The following is a 25,872-nucleotide window of genomic DNA, read 5'->3' as shown; positions in this document are numbered from 1 at the left end:
GGCCATCAAGCAGGCTAGGCAGAGCTAACACCAACTTGTCTGGGATGTCTCCCAGAAGCATTACATAAGTTTGAAGTGCAGACAGTATATAGCCAATATTCATAACTTCAACAAAAAAATGACACATGCATACAGACAGCATAATCATAACCAGCAACCGATAACCTGGTCTTAGACACCTTATATGACCCCCTTTACATAAGATTTGGTGCCACTACAGGACCTTGGTTACAACCATGTTCTATACGGTCCCAGATAATATCAATAACGTCACAACATATTATTTCATGAGTTTGGTAGAATTATTGTGGTATTGCACAAAGTTTGACAGTCAATAACAGAACAAAAATACTGACAAATTGTTTCATTACACTAGGTGACACCAGTGCTTTAAAGTCCAAACATGTTGATTAGCTATTTGCTTTTTTTTCAAAAGAATTTAATATCTGATATAATAGATATCTCTGTAGATAGAGATTGGTGTTGTGTTCTGTTTGAAATCTGGAATTCCATGTTTTGAGATGTATTATTTTTGTAGTTCTAATGTTGTTTGAAGGTAGGAACCGTTAGAGTTCCGTGGGAACTGAACTGGAAGAAGGGAAAGAAAGTTGTTCAAAGAGGCATCATTTTAAGGTCCATGCTTGCAAAAATAACTATTCCCCACCCCCAACATAAAATACTTAGAGTCTGAACCCAGCAAAGATCACAGGAAGGGATTTCTGTGGTATTCCAGGAAGCATGGGACATTCACTGAGCTAGTTCATCCTTTCTATACACATTGATTCCTATTTGTAATATTGTGACTAGAAAATTCACTAGCCATAAAAACATTTAAATTAGAGATATTTACACTGTTTAGTTAGAATAATTCTCAGTTTTTCATTTGATCCCCAGATTAATTAAAAGGGCCCTGAGTTTAAAAAGAAGGAGACTCAGAAATGATTAATATTCCAGCCTCAGGAAAAAATACATTCTAAAGGATGTAAGATCACAAGCTAGTAAGATCTAGAGATACCATTGGCTGAAGATGCAAGTCCATTTCTGGAATTGTTTGGTATAAGGAGTGAAGCCTTCTGCATGTCACATAATAGTGAGGAGAACCTAATTTCAGGTTTACATTGTGTTAGTCTGTTGTTTTTTCTGTCCTCTCCCCCCCTTCCTAAACTGTACATTTTAATTTCTCTATAGAGAGAGAAACTTGCACTAAAGCAGGAAATTGGACAGTTATGTCCCTTTGTTAATTTTGGAATGAAATGCTATGATTCTACTGGAATATTCTAGCTGTGATATATTCAGCAACATGGTGATAAAACAATAATCCCCATTTCCTCTCTCACCTTTAAATGGGTCCCAGAATACAAATGCCATCTTCATCTAGTAAAATACAACTGTTTCTATTTGTGGCTGCTCAAAAAGCGGTGGAGAAACGTGGCAGTATTCCATGGAACACTGGAAACCAAACGGAAGATCACATCAGGCTGTGAATTCCAGCATTAAAGAGTAAAGCCCAAAGGATGCTATTTTTGAAGGTCGGAGTCTGCATGGGCATTAAATGCCTAGAGTCCTACTCTTCACAAATAATCTCTGTGAGGTCTCATAGGGCAAATAAGGACAAGTGGATCTATTTGATAAATGTCCTAGGAACTTGTGAGTAGCCATATAAAGTAAATAATTGTTAGGAAGTCTCTTAACAGATTTGTTAGGCCCAAGAGAGAGGATTTTCAATGATTCATTCAGTAAGAGGAAGTCATAAGACGCATTGAATGTGTTGGGAATAAAACAATGTTGATGTCAGTAACGAATGAATTATATGATTAAAAATTCATCTCATATGAACTGTCAGAGGCATTTGAGAAATAGAATCATTGATGTTAGAGATGGAAAAGACCTCTTAGGATGATCCAATTCATCATCCCTATTGAATATTGTCCTCTCTATCTTTAAATGTCTCAAGCAACTGGGATTTCACCATTTCCCAAAGCAGACTATTCCCCAGCCTAATAGATCTCATTGGCAGGAATATTTTCCTGACAACTAGCCTAAATTTTGCCTCTCTGAATTTCATCTCATTATTCATTTGTACTATCATAAAGCATTCCTCTTCTTTAATGAATTAATACTTTTTAAATTTTAGAATACTTTTATAACCCTCCCTCTTCCCCCTCCCCATTTGGTCTACACTTAACTAAGCTACACGTATTAATTCTCTTGTTTAATCATTCCTCCAACCAAGCCCTCCATCCCACTAGTCATTTTTGTTGTTTTTCTTTCAACTCCTTATTTATCTCATTTTGATGTTGAGATACCCAGAACTAACACAGTATTCCAGGTATAGGAACCCAACATCTGCAAAGAGAATAAATATTACCTCTGATGTTAAGACATGATGCTTCTGTGTACACATAGGTCTTCTGCATTGCTATATCCCACTGTAAACTCATGTCTAATTCACTTTCTGCTGTTACTGCAGGTGTGTCTTAGAGTCACAGGGGTCCATGTTTCTCCTTTCCACTGAATATCTGTGGTTCAGTTATCTTTTCCCTGGTTTGTACTTTTCCAAGACCAGCCTCATTTTCCATCCATGTTCCTAATCTCTCTTCCTCTGTCCTTGCCGCAGGTCACCACTCCTTCCAGTTTAATATAATCTAGTAATTTTACTGTTCAGTCCCTCTTCTACATCATTCACGAAGATAAGGCTGGACCTAACACTGATCCCTGGAGTAAACCACTAGATACTTCCTCTTTCCTAGTTGCCGTTTGTCACTGTCTTATGTTTATGGTCCTTCAGATATTTGTCAATTAATCTGACAATGGTTGAATTCAAGATAATTAGAATTAATGTTAAGAGTAGACTTTTGTGTGACACTGAATCAGATGCTTTACTAAGATTCATGTGTTGTATCTGCCATTTTCCTGCCATCCACTAATTTTGTGAAATAAGACTGGGATTTCAAGATACCCATCAACTTTCAATGGGAGTTGGGCATCCTGACACCCTGGAAGAACTTGCATTTTGGCACCCCGGGCACTGCTGCCTCCCTGGACTCCCCATGCACCCAACCACCCGCCTGCCACCCCTGGTTCCTGCTGCCTGCCCCAGCCCCCGCATCATCTCCCCCTGTTCTCTGGGCCCACTGCCTCTCCAGGCTCCACCCCTATTGCCCCAGGCCCCCAGTGCCTCCCTATCAATTCCCCCATTATCCCTGGCCCCCACTGCCTCCCCGGGCTCCCCCCTAGTTGCCCTGAGCTCCCTTCCGTGGCCTCCCACCCCAGGCTTGCCCCATTCCTTGTCTCTTGACTATAGTGCCCTTGACCACAGTGCCCTGACGCAGGCTCGTGAGACTCTGGCTGCAGGGCTGTAAAATTGCTGTGTACTTGTTTGGGCTCTGGCTGGAGCCTAGACACTAGGATCCTCCCTGTTCATGGGATCCCAGAGCTCAGGCTCTAGCCCGAGATCCTGAACATCTACACAGCAATTTTTAGCCTCACCGCACAAGTCCTGCCAGCCAAAGTCAGCTGACCCAGAGTAGCCACGGCCGTGCCACAGGTCTTTTATTCCAATGTAGATGTATCCCTAGTGGCATTTAGGGGAGACCTTACACCAGTGGAAGATCTGGCCTAGCAGAGTTCTGTTCTGCCAAATCTCCTCCATTCATGCTCTGCCCCTGACATGCCCTCTCTTTCTCCTTATGCCAGGGCAGCTGGCATAGGAGGTGACAGCTATCCCAGCAGTATGCCAGTAAAGAGAATTCCCCTGCCCAAAGCCATTTTACAATGCTGTGGTGCACAGTGACCTTGATGGTCTAGAGAATCCACCCTTAAGCCTTTATAAATCTATCTACAGTTCATGGTTCCATTATCCTCTAGGAGTTTACTGATTTTGTTCTCTTAATATTTATTCCAACGACTTAATGAATATCAACTGCCGGGATCATTCTCCTTTCCTTTCTTAATGTATATTGTCTGAACCTGCAGATTTATATATGTTCAGATGTTCTCAGTTTGTCTTTACTTGCACTTTAACATATACACCTCTACCTTGATAGAACGCTGTCCTTGGGAGCCAAAAAATCTTACCGCGTTATAGGTGAAACCGTGTTAAATTGAACTTGCTTTGATCCACCGGAGTGCACACCCCACTACCCACCCCCTCCGGAGCACTGCTTTACTGCGTTATATTCAAATTCGTGTTATATCAGGTGGCGTTATATCGAGGTAGCAGTGTATTATTTTTACAGGATCTTCTTCACTTCTTACTAGGTCAGACTTCTGTTATTTTTAATGTTGAACATAGATTTTGAAAAGGAGATAATTATCTTCATCATATTTGAGTTGTCATTAATGACATCTCCTTCATCAAACGTTACTTTGTCTCTAGAAAATATCTTTCCCTTCTTATTCCTTTTAGCTAGACGAGTCAGAATTTCATCAAAATGATTTTTTTGATGAAAAATGCCATTTTTGGCAAAATTGAAATGTTTAGAAAAGCATGTCGATTTTTGGGTACTGGTACCAAACTGAGTCTGTTCTCGCCATCTGACACTTTATTTCTACTGGTAGGAAGTACATCCAAAATGGTTTCTCTTCTAGTTGGAGTTTTTACTTTCTTTGTCATAAAGTTGTCTTGTAGTGTATGTAACTTAGGAAGCATTTTAACAATCTATGTTTGGCTGTGTTTATAACCCAACAGGTAAATGGGCAAATAAAATCCCTCATGAATGGGTATCCAGTGGTTCTGACTGCGCTGAAAGTTGGCCCAGCATTTTTTTCATTCTTCTTCTCATCTAGTCTTGGTAGTCTCTAGACAGTGAGCCACTTTCATATTTTCATTCTGAATAGGGATTTTTAGAAGCTTTGCCCAATTAAGCCTGTGATTAACTTTTATTTTTGCCCTCTCTCTTGAAATGATAATTTTCTGCTTTTTAATTGTTTGTAACCCTTTTTCACGGGAAGTTCAGAGAATTGTAAACCCTGTCCAAGACCTGTGGGTTGTTGTAATTAATTGCAGATGAATAAGTTTTGTCCCATTTGGTAAGCATTTCTGGAATCAATTTGGTCCATTTTAATATAATTTTAGCTTCTCCTTTAATTTGGCTGTAGATTTTAAATGGACTGTGTGCATTGGAAAGCAGAAGGCTCATTTTCACATTAATAATAAGTATTAAAGTTTTAGTTGCTCTTTAACTGCATCATCCTCATTAAAAATTTTGTATATACATCCCACCTTTCACCTGAGTATCTCAAAGTACTTTACAAGCATGGGTAAGTATTATTATCTTATCTTGTGGATGGACATAATAGTATTACAAACTGAGACTCAAATAAATTCAATGGTTTATTAGAAATTACAGAGTGAGTCACTGAATGAATAACCTATGCCTCCTGACAGTTATTGTTTTGTATTATTGTATTGCCTAGTAGACCCTAGCCAGCATTGGAGCTCCATTGTGACAGGCACTATTACAACACATCATATGACACACTGCCCTTAAGGGTTTATAATGTAAACAGACAAGACAGGCGATGCTTCAGGAAAGGGATTATTATACCCATTTTACAGATGAGGAACTGATATGTAGAGAGAGGCAGTGTCACCTTGGGCAAGTTTCTGAAAGTCCCAGACCCAGGAATGAAACCAGATCTCCTAATCAAGTACCTTAGCCACTAGACCATGTTTCCTCATAATAGGGTTGCATGCTCTGTTCCAGTGCATGAGGTATGAGGAAAGGACATATGCCACACAAAAATTGCTAGGGGCTCTCCCATGCTAAATCTCAAGATATGACTAAGTTACAAAAGAGAGCATTATTTTAATGAATAGGTAATGTTTAAAAATAATACCTCTCAAGTTTTATCTTATGAATAATTTTGTTGTAGATAACATGGTGATGGGCTGACAATAAACACACAGAGGAACAGGTAGAATTATTATCACAGATGGTGGACGCTATGTACAATGCATAGCAGTTTTTTCCTTTGTTATAATTCTTTGCTGAGATATTGTTGAGCTGAATTCAAAACACAGCAGCTTCCTTAAAGGAAGATTGATCAATTTGTTTTCCTCATCTTTGCCCCTGTTGCCGACAAGCTTGATGAAAACAGTCTCTCTGAAGGCAGCACAGTGGATTTGGGAAATTCTGCAGAGCTACTGGAACAGATCTCCGAGCTGGCTGATGATTTAATGGAACCTGAGAACTGTTTTCCAGAAGGTAAGGACCTGCTTACTTCACTGTGATTGTAAAGTGTAAAACATGTCTCCACATTAACACCGAGGTGTTCTGGCTACTTGCATTAGTATTTCACCAATGTACTTCATTTCACAGATACTGTTATGCTCCAAACACATACGCAATAGGCAGCAGTTACTTGTTAACATTTGTCTGTGAATTTCTAAAGCCTGATAAGACTGGAAGCCTAAATTGCTGCACAGCTTTTAGCTTGATAGGCTTTTTGCATCATACTTTGTGCTGTGCAGCTTATTTTATGAAGTTGTTTTGACCTGGCTTTGTGTCTTCAAAGACGTGTGTGTACTAAGAATTGGTACAGAACTAATCTGAGCTCACTGGAAGGTAATAGGTTAGTAGATACCACCTAGAAAGTTCATGATTCCCGGGAATTGATTTGTATTTATTTTCCTGGCTGCTCCTTACTGTTGTTTGAAAGTAACTAAAATGTATTGTAAAAGACATTAAGATTAGCATGCTCACTAACTTCGATCTGACAGATGGTATGATACAAACAGGGCATTCAAGTAAATTATATTAGATAGTATCCTAATGCTTTTATGTATCCATCTTTAATATCAAAATATGCCAGCATTTTACCAATTTGAACTCCACCCATCACTGAAATGCAGGGATAAAGCACAACAACTGTATTGAGAGCCCTTAGCTTTAGTTAAATCCTTGAGGGAAATGTTTCTCAAATGTGGTTTCTTCTCAAAGTGAGTTTCTATTCCAATTGATTTTTCAATTAGATTCCACAGTTCCATTAGTTCTTTGTGGGGGAAAGACAGTTAGGTGAATTTTAGTTAATCAATGAGTTTTATTCCTTAGAAAATTCAAGGAGTATTATACTCAGAAACAGGGCAGCTCAGATGGGATCAGACAGGGATAACTCCCAGGGTATTTGAGAGCATGTAAAATCAGCAGAAATGTGTGACTGAGTGTGAGATGATTGAATGAGGTAAGGGAGCCCTGCAGGGCTTACAAATGTCTCTAGGACCTAAATATTTTCTTGGCAGCTCTGCTTAAAAGCAATAGTCAAAGAGTAATGCAGCATGTACTATGAAGATAGCATGTGCTATGCTGCAGCTATTCCAGTCAATACAATAGATTAGATGTGGTGTTTCCATTCTCTCATAAAAGACTTCTTATTGAGGCGAGTGAGCCCTATTCCTTACTGCAAAGTTGCAATTATAATGGCACACAAAAATCCTACATTAAAAGAATATTATTACAGGTGCAAAGTCAAGCATTCAAAAGTTAGGGGTGCCAGAATTAAGGTTGCTCATGCTTCATGGTACAGTCTTTAAGTAGAAGCTAACTAGGGCCCTACCAAATTCACAGCCATGGAAAAACGCGTCACGGACCGTGAAATCTCATCTCCCTCCGTGAAGTTTGGTCTTTTGTATGCTTTTACTGTATACTGTGCAGATTTCACAGGGGGGCCCAGCATTTCTCAAATTGGGGGTTCTGACCCAAAAGAGAATTGCAGGAGGGTCAAAAGGTTATTTTAGCAGGGTCATGGTATTGCCACCCTTACTTCTGTGCTGCCTTCAGAACTGGGTAGCTAGAGAGCAGCATTCATTGGCCAGAGGCCCAGCTCTGAAGGCAGCACTCCGCCAGCAGCAGCACAGAAGGGTGGCAATACCATACTATGCCACCCTTACTTCTGCACTGCTGCCTTCAGAGCTGGGCGGCTGGAGAGTGGCGGCGGCTGACTGAGGGCCCAGCTCTGCAGGCAGCAGCACAGAAGTAAGGGTAGCAGTACCATACCAGGCCATCCTTACTTCTGCACTGCTGGTGGTGGTGGCTCTGCCTTCAGAGCTGGGATCCCAGCTAGCAGCCGCCGCTCTCCAGCTGCCCAGCTCTGAAGGCAGCACTGCCACCAGGAGCAGCTCAGAAGTAAGAGTAGCAGTACTGCAACCCCTCCCCACAACAACCTTGTGACCTCTCCCCCTAGCTCGTTTTTGGGTCAGGATTCCTACAATTATAACACCATGAAATTTCAGATTTAAATAGCTGAAATCATGAAATTTATTATTTTTGAAATCTTGAAATCATGAAATTCACCAAAATGAACCATGAATTTGGTAGGGCCCTAAAGATAACTATACAAAATATTTTTTTCAGAGGACCCCTGCTTCATTCAGTAAATTAGTAATTATTTAATATTTCTTCATCCTTTCTCCTCCTGAAGTTCCCAGCCTCATTCACTGTTCATCTTCTAATATCTGAAACAAATTAGGCAGGGATGTACAAACAACCACCTCTTTACTACACAACCCTGATTCTTTCTGAGAGCACCGTCCCTCAATATAATTAACAATTCTTTAAAAAAACCCAACAGAAATCCTTTCATATGGAATCACATAGCTCCACTCAGGTTATCAGCTCGTTTTGAACCTTTAGATCCACCCCACAGACCTCTGCCACTTAAGCTAACACAGTAACTGGTAGCAATAGTAAGCTGTTATCTGCTCTGTGGACCAGCACTCGAAGAGGATGAGAGACAGGCTTTGCCAGTTGTGAAACCACTATATGCTGGCCGCAGATGAATGCAGAATGTTGACCAAAACTATCTGTGAATTTGATATGATTATTTAAATTTCAACAAGAGAGGCTCACTGCAGAATACCCTACAGCTGAGAGGTTAGGGCATTCAGCTTCAGCATGCCAGACACAAGTTCAAATCCCTCCTCTTCATTAGGCAGAGGGGGAATTGAACTAGATCTCTCACATCTTGTGTGAGTGCTTGAATGATGGGGCTACAGGGCAGGCACCACTTCTTTCTCCAGTGCCTTGGTGAATGGCATTTCAACCAAAAACATTTTTGTTTTGTTTTGTTTCATCAAGAAAACCAAAAAAATTGTGATTTGGTTCAGTGCAAAATGAAATATTTTTTTCTTCAGCCAGTGGATTATTCTTGCAGCCTGTTAGTGTGAAAGCAGCATCCACTCAGTGCCAGTTATTTTGGCATTTTTTCCTCCAGATACATTGCAACACTACTGTGCTGTTACTTCCACTGGAACATGTTCTCTCTGCATTGCTAGCAGAATTGCAACTGGTGCCTCAGAGAAGGTCGTTCAAAGAGAACTGCTGGTCCCAGTTTTCTCCTCACTCTGAGTCTAAGAGGGGAGCAATTTCTCTTTGAGCACCTTCACGTGTAAATTTCCCAGCTACAGACTCTTTAAACTTAGCAGTAGGCTCAAAAAATATCTTCAGAGGAATTGCTGGAGTGGATGCCATGCTCAGCAAGCACTTAGTACCAACTAACAATATCTCTGTTTTGTTTTGCTTAAATTATTGACTTCCATGAAAGTATATGACATCCACAACCTGACGTTTCAGAAACAATTAGAGTAGATATCATGGCTGGATAATTCAGTGGCAAGGTGAAATAAATCTTAATATCATCTGAATATCAGTGAAAATTCAAGTCACAATCCCTAATAATTGCAGCTAGTAGCAATTTTTAAATACAAAAGAGAAAAAGGGCCTCAGATACATCCCTGAGAAACACTGCAGCACAAATCTTAAACTGGCCCATCAAGACTGTCACCAGATGATGTTTCAAGTATGATTAAAACCAAGCCAAGGCCAACTAGGGTGACCAGACAGCAAATGTCAAAAATCGGGACAGGGGATGGGGGGTAATAGGAGCTATATAAGAAAAAGACCCCAAAATCGGGACTGTCCCTATAAAACCCTATGGCCAACAAAAGACTCTGAACATGCCAACAGGATACAGTGATTAACAGTGTCAAATATTGCCAAGAGGTCCAAAGAAACTAGAATAGAAAGAGACCTGGATAGGTTGCATTCAGTTGACTCTTGGGTGCCTTTCACACAACAATCTTTATGTTATGGTGCAGTCTTAAACCTGGGAGAGAGGAAGTTAGTAGTTGACTTTGAATGACTTTTCAAGTATTTCAGATGGAAAGCACCAGATTTAAGAGTGAGCTAAAGTTAGACATGTCCTCAGCTACTGAAGTTGGCTTCTCCCACATAAGCCTTATTATTATAGCATGTTTAAAATGTGATAGAACAATTCAAAATTAAATGGATACATTCACAACCTTTTATTTTTAAATGCCCTGAAAGAAGGGAATAGGGGTGTAGGGAATCCATAGTCTGCAAATCCATTTGCACTGAACCATATGGGTAAATTGTGGCTTTGTAACAAGCACATGTATGCATTATCCTAAGAGCAGACCGGGACACAGATTGTGATTCAGAGACCCTTTTCCTGGATTTGAGGGTGGAGGGGAAATTACCCTGTTCCAGCCACTGTCTGGCACAGCCTATAGCCCCGGATGTGCCAGTACAGCTGTGCTAGCCAGTGCATTTATGGAGCAATGACTCCCCCCAGTCCTGTCCACATGCCTGGGAGGGAGAACATAGTGGATCTCTGCAGACAATTGGGAGTGCCTAGCACCCCATCTCCTCTCCTGCACAGATGCGCAGGACTGGCCATAATCTGGCCTATAGCAATCCTTCTTGGAAAAAAATGTTATCGCAGAGTTCTAAGTATATGACTATAGGAGTTTATATTTTGGGGGAGTTCTCTGGCCTGTGTTGTACTTGAGGTCAGATTAGATTATGACAATGATCCCTTCCGACCTTGGAATCTATGAATCAGTGAATCACATCAATACTGGTACATCCTTACATGTTCTACTGCAGCCCAAACTTCTTGCTCAAATATAGTAAACTTTTATTGTCTTGAAAAGTGAGTGTAATTAGAACCTTATGCCAAAAGGTAACTACAAAATGGCTTTAATTTAAATATATCAATAACCAAATATATTCTACCAAATATTACTCAAGTGCAGGTTATTCTGTGCCATGTCATGCAAGAAATTAATCTGTTTTCTTTATTTACAACAGATAATCAGCATCCCAATCCAACTGATGCAGTTTTGACTGTTGTATTTGTATTTTAAAGTATTTCTGGGTATTAAATAACTGGATTTTTCACAAAGGGTCTACAGAAAGCCTCAATGTCATTACAAATCAAGTTTTTAGTGTGACCTCATGCTTGTGTTTTAGCCTCTAGTTTTAGTTTCTAGTTCCCTTTACAGAAGATTTGCACACTGGAAAACTTGAATGCAAAACAGAATATTTACACAAACTGCATTGGAAATTTGCTATTGCTTTTCCATAATTCTTTATTGCAGACATTTGAGTAAGAGCTTTCTCTCTCACAATCTGGCACTGCCTTCTACCTGTATCTGCAATGAAGTCTGATGTATAGGATACATCACCTTCTGCTCACAAGAAAGCTATTGTCAGGTCACAAATTTAGCATTATGTAATTTTTTATTTCACTACAGGAGACCACAGTGGGCAAAGGGAATAACTCAGTAGTTATGAAAAGCAGGAAAAAAGTAAATGACATTATGTTAGACTGATGCATTTGGAAATGTTCCCAGGTGAAAAGGTCCCTCTTTTAGTCAGAAATGACATGCACTGTTCTGATATGAATTGAAAACACAGCCATTGTTCTTGGGCCAAATTCACCACTATACAAACCAGTGCAAATGTATTGATTTAACAGGCACTGCCTTACACTAGCAATGGATTTGGCCCTCTCTGAGGTTCTGATTCTGCCACTCCATGCTTAAACTACTCTCTGGGAAACCAGTGAGGCAGCAGGGTATATGCCCAGAGAAAGAAATGTAGGTGCCTAGGGAACTTTTACTGCAAAAACTTTATTTAACTGTCTACGGGGTTAGGTGGCAGTGAGTGGGAGTTTTATTAATACTAACTGTGCCTAAATCTGGGATATAAGTGCCTAAAGTGTCAGTTAGGCCCTTAAGTCTCTTTGTGACTCTAGACCTAAGTGCCTAAATCACTTTTGAAACTGAGACATAGGCTTCTACAGCATTAAGGCATTTTTGCAAATGTTTCCCTTAATCTTGTTCCTAGTGTTCCTAAACACATGACACAAATCGCCATCACTAATCACCCTTTTACCAATGTCAGCCAGAAGAATGGAATGGCTATGGAGAGTGAACTAACCTTTTACCCCCAGACAAGGCTCAAGAATGAAACATTGATGGGATGGAGCTTTCCTTTGCTCAAGCTGTACCTGATCTGTAAAGAGGTAGCGGACTTCAGTCTCCTTTACCGTCAAACTGGCATCTTTTACCAACACTAAATTCTTTTAAAATATTTTATTAATTTAATATTCTTAAAATTGGATCTGGAATTGATCCAAGTACCAGAATGAAACTATACAAGGAATAGTCTGGGCTGGGCTTGTGCAAAGCTCTGTGTGCTGAAGACATTTGGAGGTGGGAGGAATTTAAGCTGAAATGGTCAATAGGGTACTGCAATCACGTCACAGCTGCTTGCCCACTGCAGGATTCCCTTAGTGGAACTTTCCCCATCGACATGCCCCGGCAGGTCCCTTTTATGCCCCCTTTCCAAGTACATCCTTTCCTTCCCACCTCTTGATGACTCTAATTTCTCTGTGCAGTCCCACAGCATTCCAGAACATTGCACAATAGCCTGAATTGTCTTGTTTGGCCATTTCTTTTACACTTCAGATGTAAGTTAGTAACCTACACCATCTTTTAGCTACTGAAGGATTTGGCATATCATATTTTATTACCTTAGGAACTGATCATTCTTCCATTGAACTTAGTAGCAGAAATCCCTTTGTCTTCAATATTGAGAGCAAAATTGGGGTCTGTATCTTGCTTTTCAGAACCACATTAATTTCTAGGGTACGTCTTCTCTAGGAAATCTTATTGTATGTTAAGTAGTCTAATTAATTGACATGATGCTGGCAGATCATCGTTGACGAGGTAAATTATGGTCAGCTCCTCACAGTCATGAATTCCTACTGAAGGCAAACCTGAAGATGCAAGAAACGAGCTTTTAAACCAGAGAGATGGGTTTGTCCATTTCCATTTACACCAGTCTTTTTGGCATAGCAGATGCTTGTAAAGATTGCTAGGAAAACCCAGTGTGTTGAAGGATGGTGATAGTTGTGTATGTCTCAGTTTAGGACAACTGTACCTGTATCCCCCCTTGTATGGTCCAGCAAGGACACCCATTCTTAGGTTTCTGACTCCCCAGCCATTGCCTCTCTTGGAAAACACATCTCTTTTCCTCTTGACTTGTTTCAGAGTAGCAGCCGTGTTAGTCTGTATCCGCAAAAAGAACAGGAGTACTTGTGGCACCTTAAAGACTAACAAATTTATTTTAGCACGAGCTTTCGTGAGCTGCAGCTCACTTCTTCGGATGCATAGAATGGAACACACAGACAGAGATATTTATACATACAGAGAACATCAAAAGGTGTAAGTATGCATACCAACAGGAAGAGTCTAATCAATTGAGATGAGCTATCGTCAGCAGGAGGAAAAAAAACCTTTTGAAGTGATAATTAAGATGGCCCATAGAAGGTGTGAGGAGAACTTAACATAGGGAAATAGATTCAATTAGTGTAATGGGTTATTTCCAGACTGCAAAGCCTCCTGCATACATGGTGAATTCCCCAGCGAAGTCAGACTGCCTAAGCCAGCCTGCTTTACTGTTTTTCTCTCAGAGATGGTAAACAGGGTAGTTGCCCACAGTTAAGCAATCACACTTTTAGTACTTTCTAAGCAAGCACATTTATTCTTGAGATAAAAGCATTACAAAGAAAACTTGTTTAAAACAATGAAAGAACCTACACGTGTGCTAATAATCTTACCAGAAATCACCACCACCCCAACTCCAAAAAGGGCTCTGGCCAGTAAACCCAGGCCAAATCCCACCCAGGGGCTTTCCTGTGCTTAACAGTTCATTATTCCTTTTGCTCAGAACATGAACACTCACGAATCTGTGAGTTACTTCTTTATACAGTTTTGAGGTCTTTGATCTATTTCCATGTAACAAGTGATCTGCAGACAAAAGGTCTTGCAAAGGTTAAAAGCTTGAGTTCTTGCTTAATTGAAGTAGTGGCATTTGCATACCCCTTCACCTAGAGATTTCCTTAGAAACCTACTTAAATAAGAGTTAGCTCTTGTGTCAGCCCATTGTTTAAAATAATCCATTCGAACTCATAACATTTCCCAAGGTTTACATGAGTCCTGTCTCCTAAACAAGTTACATACAACCCCAGAACAATACATAAACATTTCCATTTTCATATAGGGAGCTCATAAGATACTTAAACTTACTTAACATAAGAGCAGAAGAGCTGCCTTACTGGGTCAGACCATGGTCCATCTTCCCCAGTATTCGGTCTCTAACAATGCCTGAGAAGTGTACAGAACAGGGCAATTTTGGAGTGATCCACCTCTGGTTTACTCTTCTGGCTTCTAGTAGTCAGAGGTGTAGGGATGTTCTGCTGATGAGGTTGAATCCCTGACAATCCTGGCTAATAGCCATTGACAGATCTATCCTACCTCAACTTACCCAGTTCTTTTTTTAATTCAGTTATACTTTTAGCCATCACTACATCCCATAGCAATGCGTTCCACAGGTTAGTTGTCCATTGTGTGAAAAAGAGTACTTCCTCTTGTTTGTATTTAACCTGCTGCCCATTAATTTCATTGGGTGACCCTTGGTTTTTGTATTGTGTGAAAAGGTAAATACACTTCTCTATTCACTTTCTCCACACCATTCGTGATTTTATAGACCTCTGTCATATCCTTTCTCAGTCGTCTCTATTCTAAGCTGACAACCCTAATCTTTTTCATTTCTCCTAGTATGGAAGCTGCTCCATACCACTGACCATCTGTGGCAGGGCGCTGCAGGGGAAGCCCTAATCAGCTCCTGCTCCTCCCGACCCAATCAGGGGAAATGGGTTGGGGCTGGGCCACTAGCTAGGGCTGGCCTGTAAACTGGCCGCACCTGCCAGCCTCGTTAACGGGCTAAAAGCTTGAGTGAAAGTGAGTACGGGGGGAGGGGGGAGGGGGCGCAGAGACCAGGAGGGGAGAGTAGGCTCAAAAGGAGCCAGGAACCTGCTACCCTGTTGCCACTGTGGCCTGTGTTACGCCAAACCTATAAATAATCTGTAAATAGTTGGAGCTTGATGGTGAGGACCGGACACAGGAATAAAGAGCATGGATGTTGCACCAGCTTGAAGTGGTCCTGACTCATTGGGGAGCAGGGCCAGGAGGGTGAACCCAGCGGGGCGCAGAGAGCACCCCTGTTACACCATCCTTGTTGCACTTCTCTGAACCTTTTCAAGTACCACTATATCCTTTTTGAGGTGGGGTGACCAGAACTTAACACAATATTCAAGGTGTGGCTGCACCATGGATTTTTATAGTGGTATTATGATGTTTTCTGTCTAATTTTCTCTCCCTTTCCTAATAGTTCCTAACATACCGTTAGCCTTTTTGATTGCTGCTGTGCATTGACCAGATGTTTTCAGAAAACTATCCACCGTGACTCCATAATCTGTTTCTTGGGTGGTAACAGCTAATTTAGACCCCATCATTTTGCATGTATAGCTGGGATTATGTTTTACAATGTGCATTACTTTGCATTTATCAACAATAAATTTCATCTGCCATTTTGTCGGCCAGTCACCCAGTTTTCTGAGATCCCTCTGTAACTGCTCGCAGTCTGCTTTGGACTGAACTATCTTGAATAATGTATCATCTGCAAACTTTGCCACTTCACTGTTCACCCCGTTTTCCAAATCATTGAGTAAGTTGAACAGCACTAGTCCCAGTTCAGCTCTTTAGGAGACACTACTGTTCACCTCTCTCCATGATGAAAACTGCAAACCGCGGCCACTGGGAGCTGCGGGCAGCCATGCAAATGTAAACAAACTGTCTTGTGGCCTGCCTGCGGATTACCCTGACAGGCTGCATCGGGTTGCCCACCATTGATGAAAACTGACCATTTATTCCTACTTGTTGTTTCCTATCTTTCAACCCGTTACTAATCCATGAGAAAACCTACCCTCTTATCCCATGGCTACCTAGGGCACGTTTACACTTAAAATGCTGCATCGGTGCCGCTGCATCGCTGTAGTGCTTTAATGAAGACGCTCTAAGCTGAGGAAAGAGAGCTCTCCCATCATCTTAGTTAATCCACCTTCCTGAGAGGCAGTAGCTATGTCAGTGGGAAAAGCTGTCCCGCCAAAATAGCACTGTCTACATGGGGTGTTAGGCTGGGATAAGTACGTTGCTCTGGGATATGGATTTTTCACACCCTTGAGCAACGCAGTTATACCGATATAGGTCTGTATTGTAGACCAGACCTTAGTTTTAATAAGAGCCTTTAATAAGGGACTTTATCAAAGACATTCTGAAAATTCAAGTACAGTATATTGACTGGATCACCCTTATCCACGTGCTTGTTGACTCCCTCAAAGAATTATCATAGATTGGTGAGGCATGACATCCCTTTACAAAAGCTGTGTTGACTCTTGCCCAACAAATTGTGCTTTTCTGTGTGTATGATGATTCTATTCTTTATAATCATTTATATCAGTTTTCCCGGTACATTAGACTTACCAGCCTGTAAGTCCCAAAATCTCCTCTGGAGTCCTGTTTAAAACTCTGTGTTACATTAGTTAATTTTCAATCATCTGGTACAGAGACTGATTTCAGTGACAGGTTACTACAGTTCTGCAATTTCATTTCTGAGTCCCTTCAGAACTCCTGGTGAATACCATCTGATCCTAGTTACTTATTACTGTTTAACTTATCAATTTGTTTTAAAACCTCTTCTACTGACACATCGATTTGGGACAGTACTTCAGATTTGTCACCCCAACAGAATAGCTGTGATGTGGGTATCCCCCCCATATCTTCTGCAGTGAAGACTGTTGCAAAGAATTCATTTAGCTTCTCTGCCTTGGTCTTGTCTTTCTTGAGTGCTCCTAGAACACCTTTGTCGTCTAGTGGCCCCTCTGCCTGTTTGGCAAGCTTCCTGCTTCTGATGTACTTAAAAAAATTCTTATTGATAGTTTTTTCATCTTTAGCTAGTTGCTTCTCAAATTTTTCTTGGCCTGCCATATTATACTTGTACATTTTACTTGCCAGAGTTTGTGTTCCTTCCTATTTTCTTCATTAGGATTTGTCTTCCAAATTTTAAAGGATGCCTTTTTGCCTCTAACAGCCTCCACTACTTTGCTGGTTAGTCATGGTGGTATTCTTTTGGTTCTCTAACTGTCTTTTTTTGATTTGGGGTATATATTTAGTCTGAATCTCTATTACGGGGGTTTTAAGTGGCCTCCATGCTGCTTACAGGCATTTTACCCTTGTGACTGCCATTTTTATTTTCTGTCTAACTAGCATTCTCATGCTTGTGTAGTTCCCCTTTTTAAAGTTAAATGTCACTGTGATGGGTTTTTTTTGGCATTTCCTCCTCTACAGGGATGCTAAATTTCATTACATTGTGGTCAGCTATAGCTACCTCTTGGACCAGATCCTGTGCTCCACTTAGGACTAAACCAAGCATTGCCTTTCCCTTTCCGGGTTCCGGGACTAGCTGCTCCAAGAAGCAATCATTTATGATGTTTTTAGAAATCTTATCTCTGTGTCATGCCCTGAGGCAACATTTACCCAGTTGAAGTCACACATTATTACTGAGTTTTCTAGCCTCTCCTAGTATTTCACAGTCACTATCATTATCCCGGTCAGGTGGACAGTGTATATTTCTACTGCTATACTCTTAACATTCACTAAGGTTTGTCCAGGAAATTGCCATACCTGTTACACACTTTGAATTTATTTTAGGTAGTTATATGGACCTTCTCTTCTATAGTATCTGAGTGCTTCACAATCTTTAATGTATTTATCCTCACAACACCCCTATGAGGTAGGAAAGTACTATTATTCCCCTTTTACAGATAGGAAGCTGAGGCCCAAAGGCTTGTCTACATTTGAAAGAAGGGTTCTCTCATCACAGCAGGTAATCCACCTCCCTGAGAGGTGGTAGCTAGGTTCAATGGAAGAATTCTTCAGTCTACACAGGGATATAGGTGGGCTTAACTACGCTGTTCAGCTATGTGGATTTTTCAGATCCCTGAGCGACATAGTTATGACGACCCAATTTTCTAGTGTAGGCCAGGCCTAAGTGACTTGCCCAAAGTCACACAGGAAACCTGTGCTAGAGCACATTTGAACTCAGGGCTCCCAAGTTCTAGGCTGGTACCCTAACCACTGGGCCGCACTTTCTGTCTGAGGCCTGAGGCCTTTGTGCTTTGGAACAGCCTACCCTCACCTCCCTTTTAATCAGATTGTCTTTTTTTAATTAATAACTTCTGTGGTACCTTAATGCCAGGAATCTGCCCTCACCAAAGCTGAGAATGGTATTGAGAGTACTGGTAAAATACTGCCAAGAATCATTACACTGATCCTGCTACACTGTTTGTGTCTAGACAACATAACATGATAGGCCTGGTAGCACTGGTAAAGCATTACCGGTACTCCCTACACTATTAAAAACTAGTGGAAGGATGCTCTAGAAAGAACTGGCATCTTTAAATGGTTTTGATAGTTCTTTAGTACTGGAGTAGAAACAGGAGTAGATAAGGAGAAATGGAGAAGAGGATGATAGAAAAAAGAAAGAGGAAAGAGTTTACAGTGTCTCGGAGCTTTGTAATAGTCCCAGATCTGAGAAATACACATGGTGGGCCCTTGGTCCCAGGGAGGAGGGATAGCTCAGTGGTTTAAGCATTAACCTGCTAAACCCAGGGTTGTGAGTTTAATCCTTGAGAGGGCCACTTAGGGATCTGGGGCAAAATCAATACTTGGTCCTGCTGGTGAAGGCAGGGGGCTGGACTCAATGATCTTTCAGGGTCCCTTCCAGTTCTACAAGATAGGTATATCTCCAAATATTATTATTATTTACTCTTGACTGTTTTTTTCCCCCCTTTTAGTCTGTGTCCGATTCTTCCCTTGCTGTTCAGTGGACACCACAACATTTTCAGGCAAAATTTGGTGGAGGCTGAGGAAAACCTGCTACAGAATAGTTGAACACAACTGGTTCGAAACTTTCATCATATTCATGATCCTGCTGAGCAGCGGCACGCTGGTAAATTTAGCATAATCTCTCATTAGGTTTAAAGTGTATGTGTCTCTAAAGGAAAGAGACGATGGGCTAGTTACATTCCACTTCAGGAAAACTCACCCCTTGCTGCTTGTTTCCCTAGAGATGATTAGTTTGGGAATAAAACTTGTCTTGTCCCTTGGTAAATTCACCGTCCTGTCTCAACATTTTACAAAGATGTTTACTAAAAACTTAGGTCCAGACCCTTCCACTCTTACTCCCATGCAGTAGTACTTTACTCCATGAGTAGTCCAATGGCAGCCAAACACCACATGAGTTAGGGGAGCTCAGAGATGGAGCAGTAGTTGTGAAGCTTCCTCACGTGTTGATTTCTTGAGGACCAGACTGTTGCATTCTGAAGGAATGTTCGGAGGTCGCCCCTTGCTGGCTTTCACTAGCTCAGAGAGACACAAATCTCTTTCTTAAGGTGTGACCCAGATGTTCCTTAGAGCATGGGGTTCAGAAGCAGGTCCAGGAAGGTCGGGCCCACCCTCCCTTTCTCTTATGCTGGCGGGGGAAGGGAGAGATCTGAAAATATTTTTTTCTGTTGTAACATGGGGTTCCAGTATGGAAAAGATTGAGAACCACACCTTTATTGCTTCCATGCATGTGATGTTACCAAACTCTGGGCTGGTCTACACTACGGGGGAAAATCGATCTAAGATACGCAACTTCAGCTACGTGAATAACGTAGCTGAAGTCGAAGTATCTTATATCGAATTACCTACCGTCCTCACGGTGCGGGATCGATGTCCGTGGCTCCCCATGTCGACTCCGCTACCGCCATTCGGGTTGGTGGAGTTCCGGAGTCAACAGGAGCGCGTTCAGGGATCGATATATCGCGTCTAGATGAGACGCGATATATCGATCCCCGAGAAATCGATTGCTACCCGCCGATACAGCGGGTAGTGAAGACGTACACTCAGTCAATCCTGGCTAGATGATTATTGCCCTGAGTTCTACTTTGGGATCCTCTGCCACAGAGGTTTCACCCCATACTCAAATTATCTTTTATGCAAAGTAGGATGAGAATCTTAATTGCTGCCTTTGGCTGTTCAGAATGTTAGCATTCGACTTTTGGCTTATGTGTATTGGGCTGATTAACCAGTTTGCTATCTGGAACAATTATACAGGCTCTGTATATATGGACTGGGTTTGGAACTGACCACTGTACCATTCATTCATCCCCAATTTTTCTTTCCCTTTTGTGTTCCCCACAGTCCAAATTCAGGTAAAAAAAAAATCAGCACATTTGTGATTGTTCTTTAGGCCCTGATCCTGCAAGCACTTATGCACATGGGTGACTTTACACGTGTGAGGAACACTACTGAAGTCAATGGCACTCACAGATGTAAAGTTAAGCATATGCAGATGTCTTTGCAGGATGGGGGCCTTATATTGTTATTTAGAAACAATGTGCTAAAAACTCTCCATCAGGCTAACAAACACTAAACCAGTTCAGACACAAGAGAGTCTTGTAAATTTAGAATATAAAATATCAGTGTCCTACTGCTTGATGTCTGGTTAATTTAAAATATTTTCTCAGGGAAAAAAAGTTAAATTATGAGCATAACCCTATGTATTCATTTTATTTTTGCCATGCCTATTATTTCATATCTTAATTAGATTTTGAATGGGGTAGTAATAGTTTTCACTAGCTCTGAGTAGCATAGTACTTTTTCCTTGGATCTCAAAACATTTTACAAATGTTAAGTAAACCTATCAACATGCCTGGGAAAGAAGTATTATTATCCCCAATGTACAGCTGTGTAAACTAGAAATAAGGGTTAACTAGCTTAGCCAAGGTTAGAATCATAGATTATTAGGGTTGGAAGGGTCACATAGCAAATCAGTGATAGGGCAAGGAATAAAACAAGCAATCACCATAGTTACCTGTCCTCTGCTCTATGTTCTATTCCTTAAAAAACATGGTCTCCTAGAATGAAGGGGGCATATGATAATGTGTTGATAATACTGGTGTAAAATCTACTGGGACTTCATCAGATTGAATATACTGTTTGGACTGTTCTGGGGAAATCTGGAATATGGTTGTGGGACACTTTGTAATAAATTAACCCTCTAAAGAGCTATAAATACTCCAGAAGGCTGGAGTTTATTTGAGAAGCCCCTTGAAGAAAAAGGAAACTGAGGCAGGGCATCTCCAGAGCACCTCAGGCCACAAGGTGGTGCATGGGAGGTGGTCAATGAGTTACAGGGATTTTCAAAAGTGCATAAGGGATTTAAAAGCACAACTCCTGTTGCCACATCAATGCTTTTGAAAATCTCCCCCAAAATCAATTTACTGTATAAAAATAAAGGGAAATGAATACAGCTTTCATGCCTAGGATTTCCTTCTATTTAACAGTCAGGTTATCCAGAAAAGACACCTCCATTACGTAAATCCTAATATTTCTGCTTGGCCACCAAGATACAGTTTTAAGTGCATCTTCATAATGAACAATTGCCTACAGGAAAACAGATAATTACTCATTACATTTAAAAATACAAAATATACATTTACTGTGGCTTCTGGTATAAGTGACATCAAATCAAACAATACTGTAGACTTGCACTATAATATGAACATTTTCCACTGCAGTACTGCAGAGCAGTTCTAAAGCAATGCTTTGTACTTCCAGGCATTTGAAGATATTTACCTTGAAGAGAGAAAAAATATTAAAATCCTGTTGGAATATGCTGACAAAATTTTCACTTACATCTTTGTCCTGGAGATGCTTCTGAAATGGGTGGCTTATGGCTTCAAGAAATATTTCACCAATGCCTGGTGCTGGCTCGACTTCCTAATTGTAGATGTAAGTATCACTTTTGAAATATTATGTTTCTTGTGTTGATTATGCAGCATGCAGGAATGTAGATGAAGTTAGTTGACATTCAAATTCATGGTGATGACTTAAAATATTTACAAGTTGTTATGACTAACAGCTCCTTTCAATGCAAAACAATCAGCAAAAGTACCTATGTGAATTCATTTGCCATAGAGAAATCTCAGTGTAGCATAATAGCAAATGTACAATTACATTTCCCTTTCAACCTTATTGGCGTAAATGAAATGACCTTCATCTCTTAATGTTAACCAGGTTCCCCCTCTGTCCTGTTAAGTCTGCCAGTACTTGCACTTGTAAAATGACAGGCATTGTTCTGACGGTAAGAAGCAACCTTACATGAACCTAGATGTAAAATGCAATGCTTGGTATCTCATTGAGCATCCTCTGGCAACCAGTGTGCCAAAATGAAAAGCAACTTTGTATCATTACACGGATGTGTTACAGTGCTAATTTAAGTCACACTTCATTTTCAGCCATAAGAACTCACTCTGTCTCTTAGCATTTCACATCTCATTCCACACTCCAGGCTCGCACCAGGTCTGGTTACCTCTGACTGGGTGGCACATGACCTCAGCCCACTAGGCTTTCAGCAGATTAGAGAAGCTATCCCCTGGCATGGTTTCCTAGCGAGGCTGCCAGAGGTACATAACAACATGTTCAGTACCATCTTCCAAGTATTTACAAGGGAAGGAGTCCAGGAGATGAAGGCATGAAAAGTTTTCTAGGACTGAAAGTGGTTTCTCCAGGACAAAGTCTTACAAAAGAATCTGATTCCCTCATGCCTTCAGATATTGAAGTTCACTGTTCTTAGTTTTCCTGACCAGGAAATCTTTAAAACTAGACAGCAAGGCCAAATAAAGGCAAGCCCACACTACAAGAATGATAGATCCAGATTTTTACCCTTTCTTCCCCCCAAGTTCAGGGTCTTTGGGTGCTGGTTACAGATAAGGACCAGCTGCAAACCATGTAAATCCCAAAGTACCAGAGTGCTTGGATGTGGGCTTTGAGCCTGTATCTGCAGCTTATGAACATGGCTGGTGAATTCACTTAAGACTAAATACACTGGGCCAAGGCTTCTATTTTTTTTTACAGATGAGCAGGAATTTTTAATTAGAGTGTATCAAAAATGGGCTAATTGTCGCAATTATCTCCTTGGCACTCTTACTAGCTTGACATATTTGTGCCTAAGGCTGGTGAAGCCCTACATATATGTCATTTATTTACTTTTAACAAATGCTGTTTTTCTATTTTACACCAGAACCTTGTGTCTAGGGATAACTGTACTTTCTTTGACCCCAATCCAAAAAAGCACTTCACTGGGGCTACTCAAGTGTTTAATGTTATGACGGTGCTTACGTGCATTGCTTGATCAGGGCTTCCCCAGAGCTTTAAAAGATTTTATCAAGTTCATTAAATTATACCTCTCTCTCTTCCTCCTATATATTCTGAGAAACCTCATAAAGAGAATGAATTTATTTTTCACAGAATAGCTTCAATGACAGAGCAAGGCATGGTTTAATGGTTTGACCACAAGATTGGTTTGACCACCAACTCCTGAGTTATAATCCCGAGAATGGCTCCCATCTGTGGCTTTGGTCAAGTCACATAACATTTCTGCCTTGGTTTCTCCATCTGCAGAATGGGGATAACAGGAATTACCCTTTCATGGGCATTACCTTCATGGGCATTCGGAGGATTAATTTCAGAAATCAATGTCTGTAAAGTGCTTTGGAAAATAGGAAGTACCACATGAGTGCTGAGTATTATCATTACTGAGTAAGAAGAATTGCAATTTGCACATCGAATGCATTGGAACAATTTGGAGCTTTAATGTGGCTTCATTATAAACAGTTTCAAATGAGTTTCACAGTTGTTATAAATACATACCTATTATAGCATTACATGGGTAGCATTTAATTAATACCAAAGGGAGTAAAACTGAGAGCCCAAGCTAAAATTCTGTCCTCCATGTGGAAACCTCTCATTTAATAAGAGTGACTTATGTATCCAAAGTCAGCATCTGACCCAGAAAGTTTATGTACAGTTCATGTATAACAGAAAGTTTATGTATTATCCCTTTGAGTAATGTACATGTAACACTATGTCACACTGAACATTTACTCTAAGTCTTTCTGGTTATCTAGACCTTTTGGTTTCTTAAAATATATTTTAAGTTTTGCTTTTGCAAATCCATTTAGTTAACCAAAAATTGCCTCTTAGTTGAGACACTCAAGTTACTTAACTGACCCAAGGAAGTCACTTGTCTATAGCGATCCCAGTTGACAGCTTTTCCTCTTGCATCTTTCTGATCCCCAACTCATTTTCTGATGATGTTTATGAAAGTCCTGCACTGATTTTTGAAGATTTTAACAGATGCTCCTCTACAGGCTATATTGTTTACCCACGCTGTATGACTCTGAATTGGCACAGTGACATGCTCTGATTTTCCTATGCAATTTTTTCCTTTTAATTTTAATTTCTTCTGTCCTTTGAGAACTAAACCTACGGCCACTGAACTGAGTCGGGGACTGAAAGGATGAATTAACTGTTCCAAAGAAACAGATGAGCCATTTGTCTGACTTTCTCAATTGTACACCTCTATCTCAATATAACGCTGTCCTTGGGAGCCAAAAAATCTTACCACATTATAGGTGAAATCACGTTATATCGAACTTGCTTTGATCCACCAGAGTGCGCAGCCCTGCCCCGCCGGAGTGCTGCTCTACCGTGTTATATCTGAATTCGTGTTATATCGGGTTGTGTTATATTGGGGTAGCGGTGTGTTTGTTATTGATAATGAGTCATTTAAAAATTATTGATTTGCCAGTTGTTCATGAGCAATTTATTGTCAATATTCAAAATTCAAGGTGTGTTGGCTGATTTTTCATTGGAGATGTCAGTCACATGGTATCATCTGTGTTTTATGGTTGTACTAATGTAACTCTTACAATCAATTTTCCAATACTGACACAACCAGTTTAGAATTTTCTTTCAGCAAATATTCACTGATATGCACTTAAAATTCTATTTCTACAAACATTTCTGCTAGGAAATTAGCTTACTAGAATCTAAATGATAAGAACACAAAGAGGACATAAATCATGTCCCGTGCATTATTTAAGAAAATATTTGAGGGATATTTTTGAGGTACTTATTCAGCTCTGTGACAGACCTTTGACACTGATTATGCCTATGGAAGAGCAGTTACTATCTCATAATTGTGGATTAGTAAACTAGATTCTGGATATCAAAGCCTGGACACCAAAATTCCACAGTAATCCACATACTGGAGGCTATTTTTGCCAGATATAGAATCCTGAAGGATGATCTCTGATAATGGGCCTCAAAACATCTCAAAGGAATGTTCCAATTTAACAAAAAAATAAAAAAGGGTTTTTAAACACATTGCAATACAATAAGACCATGTTAACAGCATAGCAACAGACATGTTGGGGGAAATGGCCAAAAAGCAAAATGCACACTCATTAAAACCTAGGACTGATGGGAAGGACCTTTCCAGGAGTCTGCTCAAATACTGGATACACCTACCTAGTTTGCAAGTGTACTACTAAAGACAAATCTAATGCAGTCAATTTACAGCGAACATGGATTTTTATGTGCACATGACGCAGGATGATGGCCAGTGTAAACCCACAGTTGATCTCAACTAGGAATATATTCAGAGATTGTAAAAAGTCTGAAGCTTAAATAAGTGTGAATATCATTCTGATTTGCACCAGATAGACAAAAACAGTGTTTGTACACAATTACCCTTGTTCTAATGTACATAC

At 40.5% G+C, this 25,872-nt stretch overlaps 1 protein-coding gene across 3 annotated transcripts in view; it reads left to right on the top strand.

The window, feature by feature from the left end:
• LOC123363577 (sodium channel protein type 5 subunit alpha-like) overlaps positions 1-25,872 on the top strand; it is a 276,479-nt gene that overhangs the window by 178,187 nt on the left and 72,420 nt on the right. Inside the window, exons 17-20 of one of the 3 annotated variants that reach the window (XM_045004715.1) lie at positions 397-405; positions 6,089-6,209; positions 19,066-19,220; positions 21,875-22,048. In XM_045004715.1, the coding sequence (XP_044860650.1) occupies positions 397-405; positions 6,089-6,209; positions 19,066-19,220; positions 21,875-22,048 (459 nt within the window). Of the gene's footprint in view, positions 1-396; positions 406-6,087; positions 6,210-19,065; positions 19,221-21,874; positions 22,049-25,872 lie in introns of all 3 variants that reach the window. The other 2 variants (XM_045004716.1, XM_045004714.1) reach the window with 2 other exon arrangements.

Source organism: Mauremys mutica, chromosome 2, assembly GCF_020497125.1.
Source record: "Mauremys mutica isolate MM-2020 ecotype Southern chromosome 2, ASM2049712v1, whole genome shotgun sequence".
Classification (NCBI taxonomy): Eukaryota; Metazoa; Chordata; order Testudines; family Geoemydidae; genus Mauremys; species Mauremys mutica.
This window is presented reverse-complemented; position numbering and strand designations above follow the sequence as displayed.